The following is a 20,421-nucleotide window of genomic DNA, read 5'->3' as shown; positions in this document are numbered from 1 at the left end:
TTAGTGTAATCTTTACTTTCCTTTGAAAAATATTCTCTGTACAAGGGGAGTAAACGGTAATCCTGTCATTACCGTTCTTAAACGTTCTAAACCTGGATTAGTCAAATTTTTATGCAGAGATAGCTTAATAAATTAGCCACCTTGCTTGATGCTGTGTCACAGAACATGTCAACTGAACTTCGAACCACAAGAGCAAACGAGTGATCAGAGTCACATTGCTCGTCATCTGTTGGATATAAGCAAGACAAGAGGTCTCTTTGCGTTAAGTGTTTTTGAGTTACGTTGAACCACGTCAAAAAATAGTCGGAATAGTGATGACAAAGAATATATAGTAACGGTGCGTGATTAAAATTGTATGTCAAACTGGACAAAAATGGTCAAGATACCCTTAAGATGCTTCAGCAAGCCAACTGGAATAACAAGATGTCCAAGAACTAAATTTCCAAATGAGACAGGAGGTTCCGGATAGAGAAGGAGTCTGTCGACAACGATCAGTGCCCAGGCGTACTTGAATGACCAACAACTGACAATACAGTGGAAAATGGGTGAAAACTTTTAAATAGTGATCGACGATTGAGTGTTCAGCTGTTAGCTGATATAAATAATATACCGAAAACAGTCGTTCATCTAGCTTCAATCGGGGATTTGTGCACGAAGAAAGTGTGTGCAAAAAATGGGATCCAAAGTGCTCGCAGAGGGAATGAAGGCCAAACATGTCGTAACTTGTCAGACCTGCATGAAAGTTATGAAATCTATTCTGACATCCTAGACAGAGTCATCCCAAGTGACGGAACATAGTGTTTCAAATATTATCTTGAAACCAAACGTCAGAGCAGCGAGTGGTACACTAATTGGTCTCATCGAGAAAAAAAGCAAGATCCGACAAAACACGGTTGAAGGGCATCGTGTTCATCAAATCAAGGTGCTTATCGTGATTTTTAACAACAAGGGTTTAACGTGTCACGAATTCATGCCCCAAGGACAGATTGTTAAAAGCCAGTAATATTATGAAGTGCTAAAATGGTCAAGCAACAGAGACCGATGATCCTGAAAATGCATCTGTGACAATTTGGTCTTGCAGCAAAATAAAGCACCAAGTCACATGGGACTTAATGTTCGCAAGTTGCTAGCGCAAATGGGCATTACAAAGCTTCTCCATCCACTATATAGCCTGGATTTGGTTCCATCAGACTTTTTTTCCGAGAATCAACAGAGCACTCAAAGGACATCACCACTGAACGCTAGAATAGGTAAAGTACAGTTCGATCACCTGTGAACGAGAGATACCTGTTAACATCTTCCAGGAAGCCTACAAGAGGTGGGTAAAACGTTCGAAGAGGTGCATGGAGACGGAAGGATAGTGCTTTGAAAAATACTAACTCATGTGCACGTTTCTGGTAAATACATAATTTTTTACAATACTTGTCGAAAATTCTTTTGGTCTTTTGATTATTTTTATTTTACTTTTGGAATTTTATTCCGTTATTTCAATCAAGATTGCACCTTTTTGGGGGGAGTTTTTTTCTTATACATTTTGCGTTTTGCGTATTCTGCTTCTAAGATTTGTACATATAGATTTAAATGGACGACTTTAAAAATAGCACATTTTGTGTTTAAGAATCAGCATAAATAATATGTTTTGTTGTTACGTGTCCTGTAATCCAAACTTTGTTTCTTAAAGTTTTTGTTTTCATTGACAAGGGTCACTCTTTACTTACTGTTTATTACTAAGATCTATTTAATAAAGCTAGGAACATTGTGAAAATATGTTATGTCTTATAGAGAGGAAGAGGGCTTAAACAGGAATTATGCGAAAGATAGATAGAAAAAAAAAGCAAAAAAAGAAAATAGAGAAAGTATTGAAATATGAGTTGAGGAGGCGTTAGGTAGATGATATGGATAAAATTACCAAAAATCTGGAAGATCCAGCCGTACGGCATAATAGTGTAATATTGTACTGGCATGTTAATAAATCAATCTGGACTTGTATCAATCAAAGCTGAGAATGGGACCACAATTAGTGACAAGGAAAGTGTTACAGAGAGATGGGAACAATACTTTGAGAATGTGCTAAATCGTGAAAGAGTTATAGGAAAAGCTTTCTTAGACTTTGGATTTGAAGGAAGATTTAGTTTGTGAGGAAGAATTAGCAACAGTACTAAAAGGATTCAAAAATAATAAGGCCCCAGGTGCTGATAATGTGGTAAATGAGATCTTTTAAATATGGTGGTTGTCAGATAAGACATAAGTGACTGAAGATTATGAATATGATTTTTTAAAAGGGGCAAGTATCTAGGGATTTTAGGAATATTCTAATCAAACCCCTCAATAAGAAAGGTGGTAAGAATGAGTGTGGTAATTATAGAGGTGTTAGCCTGGTTTCTGTAGGAAGTGTCTCAGCATAATGATACTTCTTAGACTTAGAGATGCTTTTCATAAAGTTTTAAGAGAAGAACAGCGTGGTTTTAGTAAGGTTAGACGATGTGTCTGCCAAGTTTTCACTCTTATGTTAATACTTGAAAAATGCCAGAGTCTCGACTAAGATCTAGAAGAGCTTTAGCAATGGTACTATCCTTGCATGGTAGGGACGAAAAATACATTATAGTGATCAGTGCTATGTAAGAAAATAACATTGCTGCGGTTAATGTAAAAATAAGCTTAGCAGGTGGTTTTGTATTAAATCAGGGGCTAAACTGGGTTGCGTTCTATCCCCATTTGTATGAATCATTTTGATGGACTTCATCCTAAGAAGCACAGCAAAGGCAAAGGGAGAACACGTGATCAAATGGGGAAGTGAAACTCTTTTCAACATAGATTATGCTTATTATTTAAGCATTCTAAAAAAAAAAGTACGCAAATTCAAGTAATTTTTATAGTTTTGCTAGTTAAGTGTGCAACTAAAGATATAAAATTAATTTTAAGAAGATTAAGTTGAAAAGACAAGGAATAAGTGATAATGAAGAGGTGATGCTGGGTAACGAGAAGATCGATCATTGTTATTTGTAGAGAGGGTCGGTGCAGTAAAGATGCTAAGACTAGAATAGCCAAGGCCCAGGGTGTCTTTTCACAGCTGAAAAATGGTTGGAAGAAAAGGAAGGCAAGTCTGCGAACCAAGATTAGAACATTGGAAGCTACAGTGATGACAATGGTCAATTATGGTTAAGAAGCGTGGGCACTCCAAAAAAATAGAGGATAGCGCATGTTAGATATTTTCCAGAGAAATTACTTACGGAATGTTTTGGGTATGTAACTGACTGACCGTATCTCAAGTAGTAAGCCATATGAAAAATGTGGCTCAATCCTACTTTCTAGGGCTATAATGAGAGAACGGAAGAGATGGCTAGGACACGTTCTGCGGATTATAGATGACAGATTGCCAAAAATTGTCCTTGTTGGCCAACCGTCTTAGGCCAAATAAAAAGAAGGTCGTCCCTGATTGGGATGGGAGTATGTCGCAAGGAAAAGCTTAAGGAAAATAGGAACCTATTGGGGGGTGTAAATAGGGAGTCTTTGAATAGATTGAGATGGAGGAGGAGCGCGGGCAGCTGTCTTGGCCTTAGACTGCTTGGTGTTACAGTGAGTTGTTAGAAGTAGCATTTAATCCAAGGTTCTTTTAAATGTAAAGGAAGTACTCCTCCCTCCTTTAACTCCTTTTCATTTACAATCAAGTTTATTATCCGCAAAAAAATGCTTTGAGGATGACCATCATCTCTGAAAAAATGTACCCCTGCAAAAATTTATTTGAAGGGGTCTGAAACATTACATGGTAATTGGTTTGTCATTCACATGATTTTCAAGGCAAGATCTTCAAACCAATCTTTTTTATGGGAATGTTCCTGTGGACGCTAGTAGGGGAGAATGCCCCCTGGGAAATAAGAAGTCATTAAATCATGTACATAAATGGGAAAAGTGGGTTATATTACCGTTCAAATCTCGGCACAAGAGTTGCTGATAGCAGTTGTCCCCCCCCCCCCCTGCTCCACTGAAATGCTCAATTTACAGATTTCAGAAATTGAAATCGATTAACTGTCTAAAAAATTTCAGTCGATTACTTTTTGGCCCCGTTTGGGCCCAAATGTCATTTCGCGCCACCAAATAGCTGAAAACGCACCTTTGGTGTGGCACGGTCTTTTTTGCCTCTTAGAAAGGTCCATAAAACTTTAGTATCTTTTCTATTGAGCCTTCTTCTGATATCTGGGGATCATTTGTTCGACACGATCAGCCCTGAGGAAAAAACAACAAACAAACAAATAAACATAAATCTGTGATCGTTCTTCTAAAAAAAGAGGGAAAACGATTTTCACATTTTCAAAGACAGGAAATAGATTTGTATGCTGATTTCGATAATGGAATTCTCATCAAAATCACTTGCACTTATGCTGATTTCGTTTGATGTGCTCATTTCGAATGTAGAATTTTCATCAAAATCACTTGCACCTCAGGAATTATCACTTTACGAAGAGACATAAAAAGCAAAAGTATAAAAATGAATAGCGGAAGTCTCAATGCTGAAGACTGGAGAAAAATAGAATAAAAAGGTTTTTTTTCTCTCATTAGTCAGTTCCATCTACAAAACTGTCTAACATTCTAGAATTGTATTTTGGACAAAAAAATCCTTGTTCCAGCAGATAATTTATATCTGTCACTCCGATTTAATCTGACTTAACGTCTGACAAACTACATAATCATGAGCTTGTCTGTTAGGAAAATGAATCTGTATGAATGAGAAAGCGATGTTTCACAATTTATTTTTAGAATAATAAATCACAACAGATGAGCCCGAGACGAAAAGGTGCAAAATATCAAATATTTATTTCAGAAATAACTTGCCAAATTTATTTGAAGGCGAGAGAAATTTTTCTAATTGCTATACATTTATTGACTGGCTCCATTTAAGAGGTGTGTTTACTTCATTGAATGTAGAGAAGTTGAATCGAGATGGTGGAGTAATGGCAGGTGAAGTTTCTAATTAATTAATAATTGCAGCCCTAGCAGCCCGAAAAAAGGCGTTAGAGAGCTCTTTCTTACCCATAGATTCTTATGAAAGACCCACCGTGACGAATTGGAGATTTTTGGGGTGGAGTGGTTGTCCTTGTAGGAATTAAATCAAAAACAGGTTTTTTCAACACAAATAACATTAAAACTTAAAACAAACAGATAATATTCCTTAAATGAGGGGGGCTGCCTTCTCCTCAACACCCCTCTCTTCTCGCTAAAATTTTTAAGCACTTTATAAAAAAGTTCCTTATTCTGAATAAACAGCCCTTGTGTTTCAGGAGTCTTGCTTGAAGAATTGGGACAAAAGGCCCCAAATTAAGTGCCAGGAGTGGGGTGTTGAGGACGAGGAAGACTACTGGAGGAGGAGAGGCAGATGAGAAGCAGAAATACATATTTCAATTCAGAAGAAAAATTTATCTAATATGTTCGAATTTTAGATTAATTTTCAAAAAATTTCCCTAACAAGCTTCCACACCGGGGAAGTACAGACGAGTCAAATGGTTTTATCTTATTTTGTTTTCCTTTTTATATATTGAAAAAATTCAAAGTGAATTCCCGAAGCTAATTACCTTATAATCATCACCAACTTTAACATTGTGAGGGAACCTTACCATAACTGTAACGGGGACCTGTGATATTCCAAAATGTCAATATGATTTTAAAAGGATTCTTATTTAGTACATTTCTATCATTTTTTTTTTCAGTTTTCGAATGAAAGGGACCAAATGTTGGAAGCATATTTTGTTTGTGCTGCTATTTCGTTTTGTGGTATTGCGATTGTTCATCTCTTATTGAAAATGTAAGTCTTTTCACTTTCATATTTGTCCCCTATCACTTCACGTATTTACGTATTTGTGTGTTGGACTAATAAGTTTCTCTCTCTACAATAGTTCATGCATTCATGTCTGAAGCTATGAACCCAAGTCCATCAACATTCCTTATCCAATTAATCTATCTACTGATTAGAAAAACCGCAAAAAAAACTATATTTTTGTCAACGAAAGTAAGGAGAAACATAAAAACTTTAAACAAACGGACGTGAGGGGACTGTCCCTCCTTAATCCCTGGCTCATTACGCTAAAATATTTTAGCGCTTTAAAAAATTTTGTTATTCTAATTCAATAGCTTTTTGCTTTCAGCAGTCGTTCTTAAAGAATTGCGATAAGAAGTCATACCTTGGCCTAGTAAAGAACAAGGGTTGAGGGCCCCCTCATATACGGAAATGTTTCTGCTCGTTTTTAGTTTTAATGTTGCTCCTTACTTTACGGTGATTTTTCTTATTCACTTTTCGGTCATTTTTAAACAAATAAGAGATCCAAATTGGTCTTATAAATGGATTTTCTGTTTCAGAACATCTACACAATACCTACTTGGTCCTGGATGGGGCAAAATCGTAGTTTGGAGCCACAAAATGGCAGAAAACGCTATTTTGCCGTGGCATTTTTTTTTTCACGACCATTTAAATAGGACACTAAAACTTTTAATTTTCAACCGAATGAATCATCTCTCGATCTTTTACAACTATTCGTTCGATACGATCACCCTTGGAAAAAAACAAGTAAACACCAATTCAGATCTTTCTCCTGGGAAAAAAACAAGCTTCCTTGTTTTTGTAGATAGGAGGTTCAAGCCTCCACGGTTATGCTTTCTGGGAGTTCTTTTTTGGAGTAATGACGGCCTTTTATGAAAATCAGGCAAATTTTGTAAGCCTCATGACTTCTGAAGCTTAATATCGAACTTTAAAATTCAAAATTCCTTTTGTTGTGTTTTCAGTCATTATGGGCCTGAGATACTCCTTACTTACTGTGTGTTACCACTAAGCCTTTGTAAATGACAAGTAGAATCTTAAAATTGTTGCTGGCACAAAATAAGTCTTGTATTACGAGCAGCACCTTGGTTTTTGGTCAGGTAGGGTTGATAAGAAGGTAAATAATCTTCTATGTTTTCACAAAAGGAAATAGCCTAAAATCTCTTATAAAATCTGTAATTACTATCTGACCTTATCTCGTCTCTCTCTCTCTCTCTCTCTCTCTCTCTCTCTCTCTCTCTCTCTCTCTCTCTCTCTCTCTCTCTCTCTCTCTCTCTCTCTCTCTTTTTTTTTCTTTCCCTTTCTCTTTTCTAGGTGACATTTTATATTTAAGATTTTAGTTTTTGCTTCAGAAGCAAAAATATTTGTCGGGATGGTCGCCACTCCTCTTATCCTCCCTCTTTACACTTGTGCTTAACATTCTCTTTATCGAGTTTGATTATTTTCATTAACATCTTGACACTTTATCCAAAAAACAAACTGGATTAGGATATTTTAACCGCCATCATACACAAAATAAATTCCATTTTTCGCTAATTATTGACGTTGCTGGGTAAATTGGTTAAAGCATTTATTATTTGATTTATCATCGTAATTTGATTTATACTGTGTTTTAAGAGGTTGCCGCTCCCAACGCCTTATGATGCAGCTTAAAAATGCATAATAACTCTTGTAAAATGATAAACGCCCTCAAAGAATCATTTCCTCAAAACATTCCTGGGGGAGAAGGGTAGCGTACTGGAGGGAATTGCATTAAACGCCTCAAATAAATAGTTTATTGCTTCATTTTTTCCAGAAGAGTGGTCGGGGTTTTTGGATAAATCTTGTTCCTTGGTGATTCTGCCCCCCCCCTCTTTGCACCTCTGAGTAAACATATGAGTATATTTATTTTACAGTTCAGATCAGTCTGCCATATGAGGGAAGCTGTTTCGCCTCTCGGTATTTATAATGCACGTTTACCCCAAATATGTTCCTTCAAATAATTTAAATAATTAGATGATCTGAACCATCTCCAGCAAAAAATTGGGGTTAAAACTACACTTTTGAAACGTCACAAAATACCACAAAAATACTAGAACACTTCTTCTCTTATAGTTACTGTGGAGTAATGCAAGACTTTTTCCCCATGAGTAGCACAGTAAAAACAGTTAAGACTATAAATTGATTTCAATGCAACTGATGAAGGCCCGTGTTCCCAAGAAAATACTTTTTGACTTTTTTTCTACATTTTCAGTGACCTGATCTCATTTGCAATTGACTGTGCAGGAGCGTTCTTAACTTTGTTCATACTTGTCTCAGTCTTAGCTGACAAATCTATGGTAAGTAAATACTATATGACAATTAAAAAGGTAAGTTAATACTTTCTGTGTGTCATATACAACATCTGCTACTAATATCCATAACTCATCACAACACAAAGCCGGCAAAGGGAGACATGGCTGCGCAAGCTTAGCCTCCCTCACAAAATAGTCAAATTGTTAGTCTGTACTCCCTCCCTTTTAGTTTCAATTTCCTTTGTAAAGTGGAGCTGTGACCACTTTGTGAAGGGGTTCTTGTGAACAAGTCACCAATTTAGAAGGTCTGGTTTAAATGACTGCACCGTTCCCAAAAAGGGTTGTTAATATATCCTAACTAGATAAATCCCTAGCGTGCTGACTATTTGTTCAGAAACAGAATACATAGCTAGATTCAACATAACTGACAACTTGTCTTTATTTACAAATTTGCCACGGGAGTAAAATATAGTGATTAATATTGGTCTAAACCAGAGGTTCCCAAACTTTATTCTGTCACGGCTTCCTTAAAAATGTTTAATCACATGATGACCTCCTTTCATTATCTAGAACAATACAGACGTGAAAATTTTTAGTACTACAAAATGTATTAAGACAAACTATACCAAACAAAGAATGCGAATAACAATTATTTTATTGTCTTTTAAAGACATAAATGCGCTTGCTAGCTCAAAGTTCGTCAAATATCGGTGTCAATCATGAAATGACTGCACGGAGATCTTTTTCTACAACCAAATGAACACGATATTTCTGTTTCATTTCATCTAATGGAGAAAATTCTGTTTTGTATCAATGAAATTTGCAAACGGCATGAATGTTTTTTTTTTTTTTTAATTAAATCCCACTTCCTCTGCTCTTGGTAACCTAATAATATTTTTAACCTAATTTCAAAATTTAATAAAAGATATACTAGTTTAAAAACAACTTTAATTTTTTTAAATTTGGATTTGGGTAGCCAAACAATAATTGACAAAGCCAAGGTATACTACAAAAAAAAATTCAAAACCGCCAAAATATACCATTCCTGGTTTAGCAGGGTGCCCTTCTACCATAAGGCACTCCTTTCACCGTGGAAATACATTAATAATAGACATATAATTTTCATAAAACCTTGTTCTCAATCAACTATACATCATCCTCCATCCTTCCAACCTTCCCTCAACCCTAAAAAAAACCCTAGGAGGAGTAGAAAGCTGTGCCCTTACAATATCATTAGGCACGCCATTCTAATCCTTCTTTTATAAACAAATAAACAACTAAAACCTTTTTAATACCCATTTGGCTACTCAAAAATCAAACAAAAACCAACAACAAAAAAATAATATGATTTATCATAATACTAACATCAATTCCTCAATTTAAAGCTTTATTGAATGCTTTTTAAAATTATTATATTATTAATAATTATTAAAAGAATTATTTTTAGATTTTTATTCTTAGAATTATTAATAACTATTAAAAGAAATATTAAATGAATTATTAAGAGAATGCTTTTAAATCTTTATTGGACAAAATATTATGTTCACTCTTAATATTTTGCAACAATTGAATTAGAGATGTAATCAAGTTTTATTTTTCATTACTCGTTAATTCAAATTTCTAATCTTTTCTGTCGATAAAAGAATTGTGTAATCACACATATTTTTTACAATTGAGATCATAAGAAAATAATTCGTGAAATGGATTAACAAAGTATTCATTCCAAGGATTCAACAAATGGATTTTTGTTCGCTTCTACGTTATCTTGGGCACATAAATTTAAAAGTGGAGACATGTCAAAGTTTTTTTTCCAAATTCGCCTTCATAGCTCCATTTTTTATGAATGCTTCCACATTATCTTTTGAATCAATAGACATATTTTTGGGCCTTACCTTAATTCGTTCAAAAAGCTTAATTTTTCAAAAATATCCGGCAAACAATCAGTTTAATAATTAAATTATCATATGTCCAACATATTTGCGTCCTCATTTTTGATTTTCTTCGATAAAAATTGCAACTTCCACTTTGAGTTCACACATCCTCTAACTCATTTTGGCACAAGTTATTCAGCATTTTATTCCACAATATACCTTTCTCATAAAATTTTTTTTTATTAAAATACTACTGGATATGGCTTTGCAATTAATAAATCTGCAAAAAATTTATCTTTATTTATATTATTCTCTTTGACACATGGAAAATATCCAATTAAATAAGCGGTTTTAGCTACATTAGTTCCTTCTTCTACTTGTAAGGTGATGTTTATAGTGCGTATCTGAGAAGCTAAACGATCGTAAAGATTGTCTAATTGATTAACACAAAACTGAGTTGTTCAGCAGCATATATAAGCATATATAATTATGTATATATATATATATATATATATATATATATATATATATATATATATATATATATATATATATAAATATATATATATATATATATATATATATATATATATATATATATATATATATATATATATATATATATATATATATATATATATATATATATATATATATATATATTATTATTATTATTATTATTATTATTACTATTTATTGGAAAACCTGTCATACAAAAAAAGGAAAAGACGAAGCAATAAGCAAAAAAAAGCAATAGACATAAACTTATGAGTTATACATGTGGTTTTTAGTGACGAACGCTGGAACTAAGATCTAAATCAGCTCTTAGAACAGATTACACAAAAGGAGAAAGAAAAACTCAATTATACACTGCTCTGTAGGTACGTAACATGTTTCTTTTTTTTAGGCTCCTAAATACTGAACAAACATAAATAATATGAACATCATTGCATCAAGCCGCAATTGGCAAAAAAAATAACCTAAATAATTATCAGTGAATTAAAAAATATATACAGTAGATAATCATATAAACTAGTGTAAATATGACAAGAAACGGTAAAACAATTAAAAGGCACTTTCGCCCGCTGGTCTTGAACTCAGATCACTCTCAACAACTGATTCATTTACTCCGATATACATAAATAACAGAAACAAGGAAATAATTCAGTCACGGATCCTTTTCCAAATTTACTTAAAGTAATATGTTTAAAAGAACTGATAATTAATAAGCAATTAAATTATTAGTAAGATAAAAAATGTAGTATCAAAACAAAATTGACACCAAGATTGAGAATAACAAGCCTCACTTAAATTGGACTCACACGAAAAGAGAGTTCATCATTGATCAGTTTAAAAACTGCAACAATTACAATAAGCGGGAAAACAAACACTTAAAAAAAACACAACAAATACATCTTAACTACTGGGCCAGTACTGACGACCAGGGATGGTTCAACTTCATTAACCCCTTCACGCATAGTATCCTCACCTGAATACGTCAACTTCTCGATGAAATTTGTACCGCTAGGTAGCTCGTAACGCTTTCGTGGTGATATCTGTAGTTTTGCACAAGTCAGCCCTGCCTGACATCTTTTTTTCGCTTTAGTCCAGGCATAGACAGAATTTTGGAGATTTTTCTTGGATTTATCATGTCAGATGGAAGAAAAAGTCTTGAACCAGGTAAGAGTTGAAATTCTATAACTCGGTAAGTATGAATGTGAGGCACTTGGGTTTTGTAGCATGAATAATTGAATGTTTGACAGTAATAGAGAAAACTTTTTCGAATGGCTGTGAATTTTTTTGGTTTGGGAGCGCTGTTATAAAAGTTGAGTGTTCTCATTTGAGGACAGAGTGCATAAGTTGATGTTTTTCACTAGAAAGAGACAAAGCAACAAGGAACGATCTATGGGACCTCTTGCCGGCTCAACAATGTATCTTCATGTCATAAAAAAAAAATGCAGAATACAGATGTCAAACAAGTTTCGAAGGACATCTGGAGTCTTATTTTTCGTGTCCTCAGCTGAGGACAGTGTGTAACGGAAGATAAAATACTAACTGTCATTGTAATCAAATCATCAAAATACAAGCTGTGATACCAGCTGGTGCTTATTGCTCTTTCTCGTCCTTGTCAAATAGTTCCTTTTTTAGGACCCTCTAGAAGACGTTAATACATCCAAAATGAAGCTGATATTTAAAATATCTTTGAAGACATTGGTAGTGAGCAGTCTAAAAGGAAGGACCTATCTAATAGTGAGGAGGTGGAAGCATACGTGCCTACTGACAGTGTCGATACTCCCGAAAAAGAAGAAACCCAAGATTTTGATATATCAGATGTTGAGACACGACAACCCGCTACAGAGACAGGGAAAAAGCGAAAAAGGAACTTTCGTTACTACAAGAGGCCCTTTTCCTCCAACAATGGCAAGTGAAACCCTCCTTCAACAGCCTAAGCTTCTGATGACGACGAAGACCTTGACCCGATTGTTTACTTTAATAAGTGTTTTTATGAAGAATTTTATGAAGGCTTGCCAACTACACAAACGTCTACTCCATGCAGAAAAATGTAGTGAGCATTGGTACCACTCGAGAAGAGATCAAGAGACTCATTGGCATACATGTTGCAATGGGTTTGTTCAAGTTTCTAAAATACATGAGGCTTTGGTACCCAGTCACTAGGATACCCTTAATTGTTGACGTCACGAATGTAAGTGGGTTCCAGCGTTTCCGGACTCCACTCAGCACTCCATGTTGTTGACAACTTGAATGATAGGAATCCGAACGACCGTTTATGGAAAGTTTGACCCACAACTGATACGGTCTTTACATGAGTGCGTTAACTACCACAAACAGAAAACCTGTCAGTGGACGAGCAGATGGTACCATGTTCAGGCAATCTTGAAATAAAACAATATATAAGAGGTAAACCTTGTCCATGGAGCATCAAGGTCTTTCTCTTATTTACTTCGGGTGGTACCGTGCTAAATTTTGATGTTTACCAAGGGAAGAATACACTAATCTTGGAAGACTTTAGAAAATATGGTCTGGGAGCTGGTATAGTCCTCCAGCTGGTGAATGCGATCAATCCCTCACCATACAGAAACGTGTATTGTGAAATTTTTTTTACTTCAATCAATCTTCTTCTAGAGTTGAAAAAAAAGGAGTACTTTGCACGGGTACTATCCGGGCGAATATGATCCGAAGTGTGCCATTGAAAACCGAGAAAGACCTGAAGAGAACAGGAAGGGGCAGCTTTTCTGAAGTAGTTGGGGGTCAAGATGAATTTGTATTGGTACGCTAGTTGGATAACAGCAGCTTGCAGCTAGCTTCAACATATGTGGGTGGAGGTGAGGTCAGCAAAGTAAACAGATGGTCAAAGGCTGCAAAGAAAAAGATAGAAATCGCAAGACCACAGATTGTCAAGGAGTACAACAGAAATATGGGTGGAGTTGACAAAATAGACCAGCTTTTGTCTTGTTATAGAACATTCATCCGATCAAAAAAGTGGACCTTCAGAATGATTTTCCACATTGTGGATCTTGCTGTTTGTAACTCATGGCTAGAATGCACGAGTGACTGTGATCGACTGAAAATCAGCAATAAAAGCCGTCTTGACCTACTTTCCTTTCGCCTTGACGTTGCACAGGCTCTTACCTACGCTGCTGTTCCACGCAAGAAGTGAGGTAGGCCAAGGACTTAATGTGACTTTGATTCTGACGAAAGAGAGGAAGGTCTTAGAGAGCCGTCTAAGAAAAGGAACAAGATTTTTGTGCGCCCCGGACAGAGTGCTCGGTTTGACCAAACGGCTCATTGTCCAGAAAAGACCGACAAGCAGAATCGTTGCAAGAACTCGCCATGCGTTATGAAGACTCGCACAATGTGTTCAAAATGCAAAATCCCTCTGTGTAATGTCAATGGGTGCGATAGTTTTGGTGAATTTCACGCTAAGTGATTAGTTGTATGCTTATTCAGCACTTGCCTTTTGTACGCTTTTCACCGAAAATATAGCCGATTTTGATCAAGTGAAGCACACTGTCCTCGACTGAGAACACCGCAAAAATCAGGTTTGCCATCACAGGTTCAGCTAGGAACTTTTACCCCTTGTATTTTAGCTATGTATCATTAACCCAACAAGATTTCAGTTTTTGTTCCCTTCGGGAAAAATTTTGTGCGTGAAGTATTTCATTTGCATCAACTTGCAGATTTTCCATGAGCAACTGGAACGGAACATGGATTTTATGTAGGACAGAACTAGTAACTGCAGCAAAAAGATCATCTTGGATATTTTCCCAATCCCTGTAAAATTGGGCGTGGGGCTGATGTGGTTGTGTGGTGGGAGTACACTGAGCAGAGGGACAATAAATGGATGCAGATATTGGAAGGTGGTCTGATAGTTGAAAATCAGTAACGACGTGAACAGGTGACACTTGGAGATTTATAGAAGAAACTGCATGGTCAAGGTTTGAAACGTGACTTGAATGGTGTGTGTAAGTGTAATCAAGATCTTTCGGCAATATCCTAAGCCAATCGTCAAAAATACCAGACAAAATAGCAGTCCGCAATAACGAGGCATCAGTTAAATTACAGTTAAAATATCCCATAGTAATACAACACTTACCTAACAGGCGAATCTTTGAAAGGCAAGACCCTAGTTTCTCATACGCAGAAGTAAATAAAAATTCCGATCGGTCATTGCGATAATCTGTCGGGAGATAGACGTTTACACTAACATACTCTTTTACACGGATAGCAAGAAAAAAATCACATGAATGAAAAATACCGACCGGCACGAGGTCCTAACAAGTACCGCAATACCACCCAAGGGGCGGCCACTGGAAGCGGATCGTTTAGCGGGAACCGAATAGCTAGTAAAATTATTGTCAATTTTCAGAAGGCCTAAACTATGACTCGTCAAAAAATGCTCTTGCAAGCACAATACGTCACAATTCGAAAGCAAACCATTGATCACAGGAATTTTGACTAATAGTCCACCATTAATATTCCACAAAAGTACAGCTTGCGTAGAAGCAGACACATCCATGTCATACCATGGGCTTTGCTAGTTGACTGTTGTTATTAGGACACTTTACACTGTAACAAGTATGGCCGGTAACTTTACATTCTAGATAGAACATTTTTTCCAAACACGGAGAGGCACTGTTTGAGGTATGATCGCATGATCCACAGCGATAGCAGAGGGCCCGATTAGAGCACTGCGAGGCCAGATGCCCAGTCTTTTGACACGAGAAACAACGCTTTGGGAGATATAAAAATACTTGTGCAGAAAGCTTTTCGTGGCCAACTTTCACAGAAACTTTCAAGAACTGATCCAGGTTTTGTTTTGAATCAAAGTAGACCTTGAACACTCGATGGACGGATGGCAGAACGTGTTTAGCCCTATAGAAATCCAAAGGCTATGCAAATTTAGAACCCATTTGTTTGAATATTATTCCCGTTTTCATCCATCCAAACCAATATAGTATAGCTACTTTTTTTTGGGGGGGGGGGAAGGGGTGGCCATTGCAGTATATACAGAAATATTTGTGCTAAGTTTTCATTTACATATACTATTGACTTCTTTTGTCACTGGCGTAACGTTTTGGGAAATAATCATCTCACAAGTACCCATTAGGATTTATAGTGCCATCTATATTATACTACAGCTTTTTATTAGCATGAAAACTAGCAAGTAATGATCCCATTGTACAAAGTTCATGTATTTCCCTGAGTACAGAAATTAGCAAATCACATCCCTGATTTTCGATGTTTTTAACTTCCTTGGTACCTAAATTAGTAAACCGTCACTCCCGCTTCAGATCCAAAGAGCCGAACTTGGGTACCAATTAATCAACTTGAGTTTAACGGTGTTCATAAATTGGTTCCTTTACTTGTTGAAATCGCTCCATTCCTAGGAGATTTTGACTAATATTTCTGTTTGTTTTTCTTTATTTTTACTTTAAAAGATTGTCGTGGCCTTCTCTCCGAGCCAACAATGTTAGTAAAGAAGTTATTGTTACTTTCAATTTAGTAAGTATCAAACAGTTCGTGGTAACGTAACTGTAAATAAGGAGCGACCCGGCTCAATGGTAACCGAATCTCTAGAAAACGGGTTTTTGATACCAATAGATATATCAAAAGAATCACATTTCAAAGCTGATTTCAAATATATAACTTTCATCAAGTTTAGTGCTACCCATCAAAAGTTACGCGCCTGAGAAAATTTGGCTGATTTTCAAAAAAAGGGGGAAAGACCCCCTAAAAGCTATAGAACATTAATGAAAATCACATCATCATATTCAGCGTATCAGAGAATACTACTGTAGAGGTTTCAAGCTCCAATCTACAGAAATGTGGAATTTTACATTTTTTGCCGGAAGAAAGATCACGGATGCATGTTTATTTGTTTGTTTGTTTTTCTTTTTTTTTTCCCAGGGGTAATCGTATCGACCCAGTGGTCCTAGAATAACGTGGGAGGGCTCATTGGAACGGAAATTAAAAGTTCTAGTGCCCTTTTTAAGTGACCAAAAAAATGGAGGGCAACTAGGCCCCCTCCCACGCTTATTTTTTTCCAAAAGTCACCCGATCAAAATTTTGAGATAGCCATTTTGTTCAGCATGGTCGAAAATATGAAAAATAAGTCTTTTAGGATGACTTAATCCCCCGAAGTTCCCAGAGGGAGGGCTAAAAGTTATGAACTTTACCCAATGTTAACATATAGTATTGGTTATTGGGAAGTATACAGAAGTTTTCAGGAGTTTTTTTTCTGGTAGTGGGAGGGATGGTTGGGTCGGTGGTTATGTTGGAGGATCTGTTCATGAAGGAAGCTTTCATGGGGGAAGGGAAATTGCCATGAAGGGGGCGCCGGACTTGCCAGCATTATTTATTGGTTATTGGGAAGTATATAACCATTTTCAGGAAGGATTTTTTCTGGAGGGGGGGGGGCTAGAGGAGGGGGTTACTCTGGAGAATATTTCCGTGGAGGATATTTCTTTGGGGTAAGGGACATTTCTATGAAGGGGGTGCCGGATTTCCAAGCATTATTTAAAAAACGATCAGAAATTAAATAAAAAAATTCAAGTTTTTTCAACTGAAATGTAAGAAGGAATATTAGAACTTAAAACGAACAGAAATTATAACGTAAGTGAGGGGGTTCTCCCCCAAGTCAATACCTCGCTCTTTAAGCTACAGTTTTTTTTTGTGCTTTCAAAAGAGATATCTGTTCTAATTAAACGGCCTTTGTGATTCAGGGGTTTGTGAATCAAAACTTTTTTTTTTAACTTTTAACGTAAAGAGCGTGGTATTGACTAAGGGGAGAACCCCCTCATATACGTAATAACATATACGTAATAAAAAAAAAACAATAAAAAAACAAGCGATACGGCTCAATAGTAATCAAAACTTTTAAAAACGGAATTTTGATGTCAATAAATGTATCAAAAGAATGTGTTTATAATGCTGATTCTAAATATATAAATTTTATTAAGTTTAGTATTACTCCTCAAAGGCTACGAACCTGAGAAAATTTACTCGACTTTTTAAAGAGGGGGGAAATATCCCCTACAAGTTAAAGAATTTTAATGAAAATCACATCGTCAGATTCAGCGTATCAGAAAACCCTATTACATAGGTTTCAAGCTCATATCTGCAAAAATCTGCAACTCTTTATTTTTTTACATAATAAAAATATAATAATATAGAAGTTATTTAAGTAATTCAATTTGTAAAGACATTCATTTAGAAAAAGAAAATTAAAATTTTTATGCAAATAAAAGCTGCATTAACTAAAAAACGATCAGAAATTAAATAAAAAAAACAAGTTTTTTAAACTGAAAGTAAGGAGCGACATTAAAAATAAAACCTACCATAAAACATTCCTTATATTAAAGGGAAGGCCCTTTCTAACTTTCACGATCTTTACCATAAATTTTTTATATTTAAAAAAAATTTATTTTTTTAAAAAAAACAAAAATTTAGATTAAAGTGAGCGGCGATGAGGAGGGGACAACCCCTTTCATATACGGAATAATTTCTGTTCGTTTTGAGTTTTAATGTCGCTGCTTACTTTCAGTTTAAAAAACTTGTTTTTTTTTTATTTTTTGATAAAGACACTAAGTTATACTTATTTAATGGCAGTGAATATCCTTAATATATAAATCAGATGTATTAAATATCACGTTATGTTTTCAGTGCCTTCCGTCTTCATTCCGTCACCTTTCTCGTAAAATTACTTCAAGCAGAAGAGTATGTCAAACTATCGCCTGTCTTATGATCTGTTCACTATTCCTAACTGCCATTGGACCATTGGTAAGTCCTATTCTTCTAGAGTAATATTAATAGGAGATCCTCTTTTCAACATTTTTAAGATGCATACCAAAATACCATCTTTATGTAAAAAATTTTTTGTATTAAAAATACATTTACATTAAAAATTCCCAAGAAAGTAGAAAAAATTAATAGATTCACTAAGGCTTATCTTAGCTACTCAAAACCATAATAAAATATGTAACTGTCAGTAGCTATGAGCATAAATTATAATAAAAGAGTACACATTTAGAGACACTACTTAAAGTGCCAAAAGCAATCTTCTTACCATACACTTTTCCATCCGTCGGGCATAACCCTTCCTAGCTATTGACTTCAGCCTATCATCCTGTTTAATTCCTCCACTGTCCCAGTTTGTATCACAAATTTAATGGCAAAATTCATTTCACATCTTTGAAAATTATTTCAAGTTTATTTCATAAGAAAATTTACATAGAGGTAGGACGCAAAGAAATAAAAGAAGTGATTTCGAAGTTTGACTAAACATCATTTACGACTGAAAATATTTAAATTGCGAAGGAGGGCTGATGCCGTTGCAGGCATTAAGAATCTAGGGAGCATTCTAATTCCCCGATTTTTCTACTATACGGGGAATGCTAGGGAGTATTCCCCGATTTTTCAAAAATGTCAAGTGACCGTGGAAACAAGTATCTAACAGAAGAATGTCTAGCCAGGATTAGAAAGTGATTGGATTAGAAAGTGATTGGATATAATCAGTAGAAAGGCATCATGAGCTCGTGTCACGCACCCCTGCTGCCACCTACAACTTTTTTTGCATCCCAAATAAGGGCATAGCCTCCCTAGGGAGAATGATTACGTAATGGGGTCAATGACCTCTTTTTCCAAGGTCGATTTATTTGATGTTTCTATGTGTAATAGCTCCGGGGCGAAGGTTGCACATGCGCATTGAATTCTAACGGGAACAATGTTATTGATCTAGGACTCGAGGGGGAAGTGAATTTCCGTGGATTTACATAATCACTAGGGGAAATTATTGATTCACGAAGGGGAAATTATGAAACAAACATGGCTTCATTGTTGTTTGGTTAGCTTAACCTGAGAAATAGCACCTGTGAACTTGATTTACATAATCGCTAGGGGAAATTATTGATTCACGAAGGGGAGAATTAAGAAACATTAAGGCTTCTTTAATCTTAGGTCTGTGGGATAAACGTTCATTAGGTCAGAGAGAAAAATTAATATTCTATTTTTAAATAGGGCTTCATTGATCTTTAGTGTCAGGAATTATAATTGACATCACATGTTATCTTGGAATTATGCGGGAGTCTAAAGAGATAGAAATTCTATTTTTAAATACGGCTTCACGGAGCTTTAAGTCGGAGAGATAAATTGATATTCTAACGAAACCCTAATAGTTTAGCTAGGAAAATTTATGAGATGAAGAGATTAACGTGGGAAAGGGTTTCCTAGAAATTTGAAATGCGTTAGCGCACAGATGCCATACAAAAGGAACACGCTGAAATTACGTTTAGGGATTATTTGGGCGAAACGGTTTTATCCATTTTATGGGATTATTTTGGCGAAACAGTTTGAGCCATTTGAAAGAAGATTTTAAGAAAGGTTTTAGAAGAGAATTTGAGGGTGAAACTCTGTGGTCGTTATAATACACAAGTTCCATTTGAACAGTGTTGTGAGGTCCTCTACCCCAACCCCAAAGGGTTCCGATCCCCCACCCCAACCCCGAAGGAAGCCCCCCGGTACTCAAAGGTCCCCCAAAGCTCCCAAAGAGCTCCAGCCCCCCAAACGCCCTCCTCAGACCCTCAAAGGCCCTCCTCTGGTCCTCAAAGGGCCCCCGGACCCCCAAAGGGCCCCCCGGACCACAGAGGCCCTCCCCCCGGGCCTCAATGGTCCCACAGGCTCCCAAAGAGCCACCGGAGCCCCCAACGGCCCACCCAGACCCCCAAAGTCCATCCCCGGGCCCCCCAACGGACCATCGAGCTCCCAAAGGACCCACGGGGTCCCAATGGTCCTACCCCGGCCACAAAGGTCTCCCAAGGTCCCATAGAGCCCCAGCCCCCCGAACGCCCTCCGCCCACCCGCAAAGGACCGCCCCGGGCCCCCCCAAAGGCCCATCGAGCTCCCAAAGGACCAACAGGGTCCCAAAGGCCCTCCACCGGTCCCCAACTGTCCC

General features: G+C 36.4%; 1 protein-coding gene across 4 annotated transcripts in view; it reads left to right on the top strand.

The window, feature by feature from the left end:
* Positions 1–20,421, top strand: part of LOC148953654 (adenylate cyclase type 5-like) — a 118,205-nt gene that overhangs the window by 5,527 nt on the left and 92,257 nt on the right. For 3 of the 4 annotated variants that reach the window (XR_016143759.1, XM_089108402.1, XM_089108400.1), the window contains exons 2-4: positions 5,703–5,797; positions 8,040–8,124; positions 18,135–18,251. Coding sequence is in view for 3 of the 4 variants with exons in the window: in XM_089108402.1 (XP_088964528.1) it covers positions 5,703–5,797; positions 8,040–8,124; positions 18,135–18,251 (297 nt within the window). In the remaining variant the exon portion in view is untranslated. The remainder of the gene's footprint in view (positions 1–5,702; positions 5,798–8,039; positions 8,125–18,134; positions 18,252–20,421) is intronic. The other variant, XM_089108401.1, reaches the window with a different exon arrangement.

Source organism: Artemia sp. Qi Xiang Cuo, chromosome 3 (assembly GCF_049724085.1).
Source record: "Artemia sp. Qi Xiang Cuo chromosome 3, ASM4972408v1, whole genome shotgun sequence".
Taxonomy (NCBI): Eukaryota; Metazoa; Arthropoda; class Branchiopoda; order Anostraca; family Artemiidae; genus Artemia; species Artemia sp. Qi Xiang Cuo.
The sequence above is the reverse complement of the archived record's forward strand: the minus strand, read 5'-3'. Positions and strand labels throughout refer to the sequence as shown.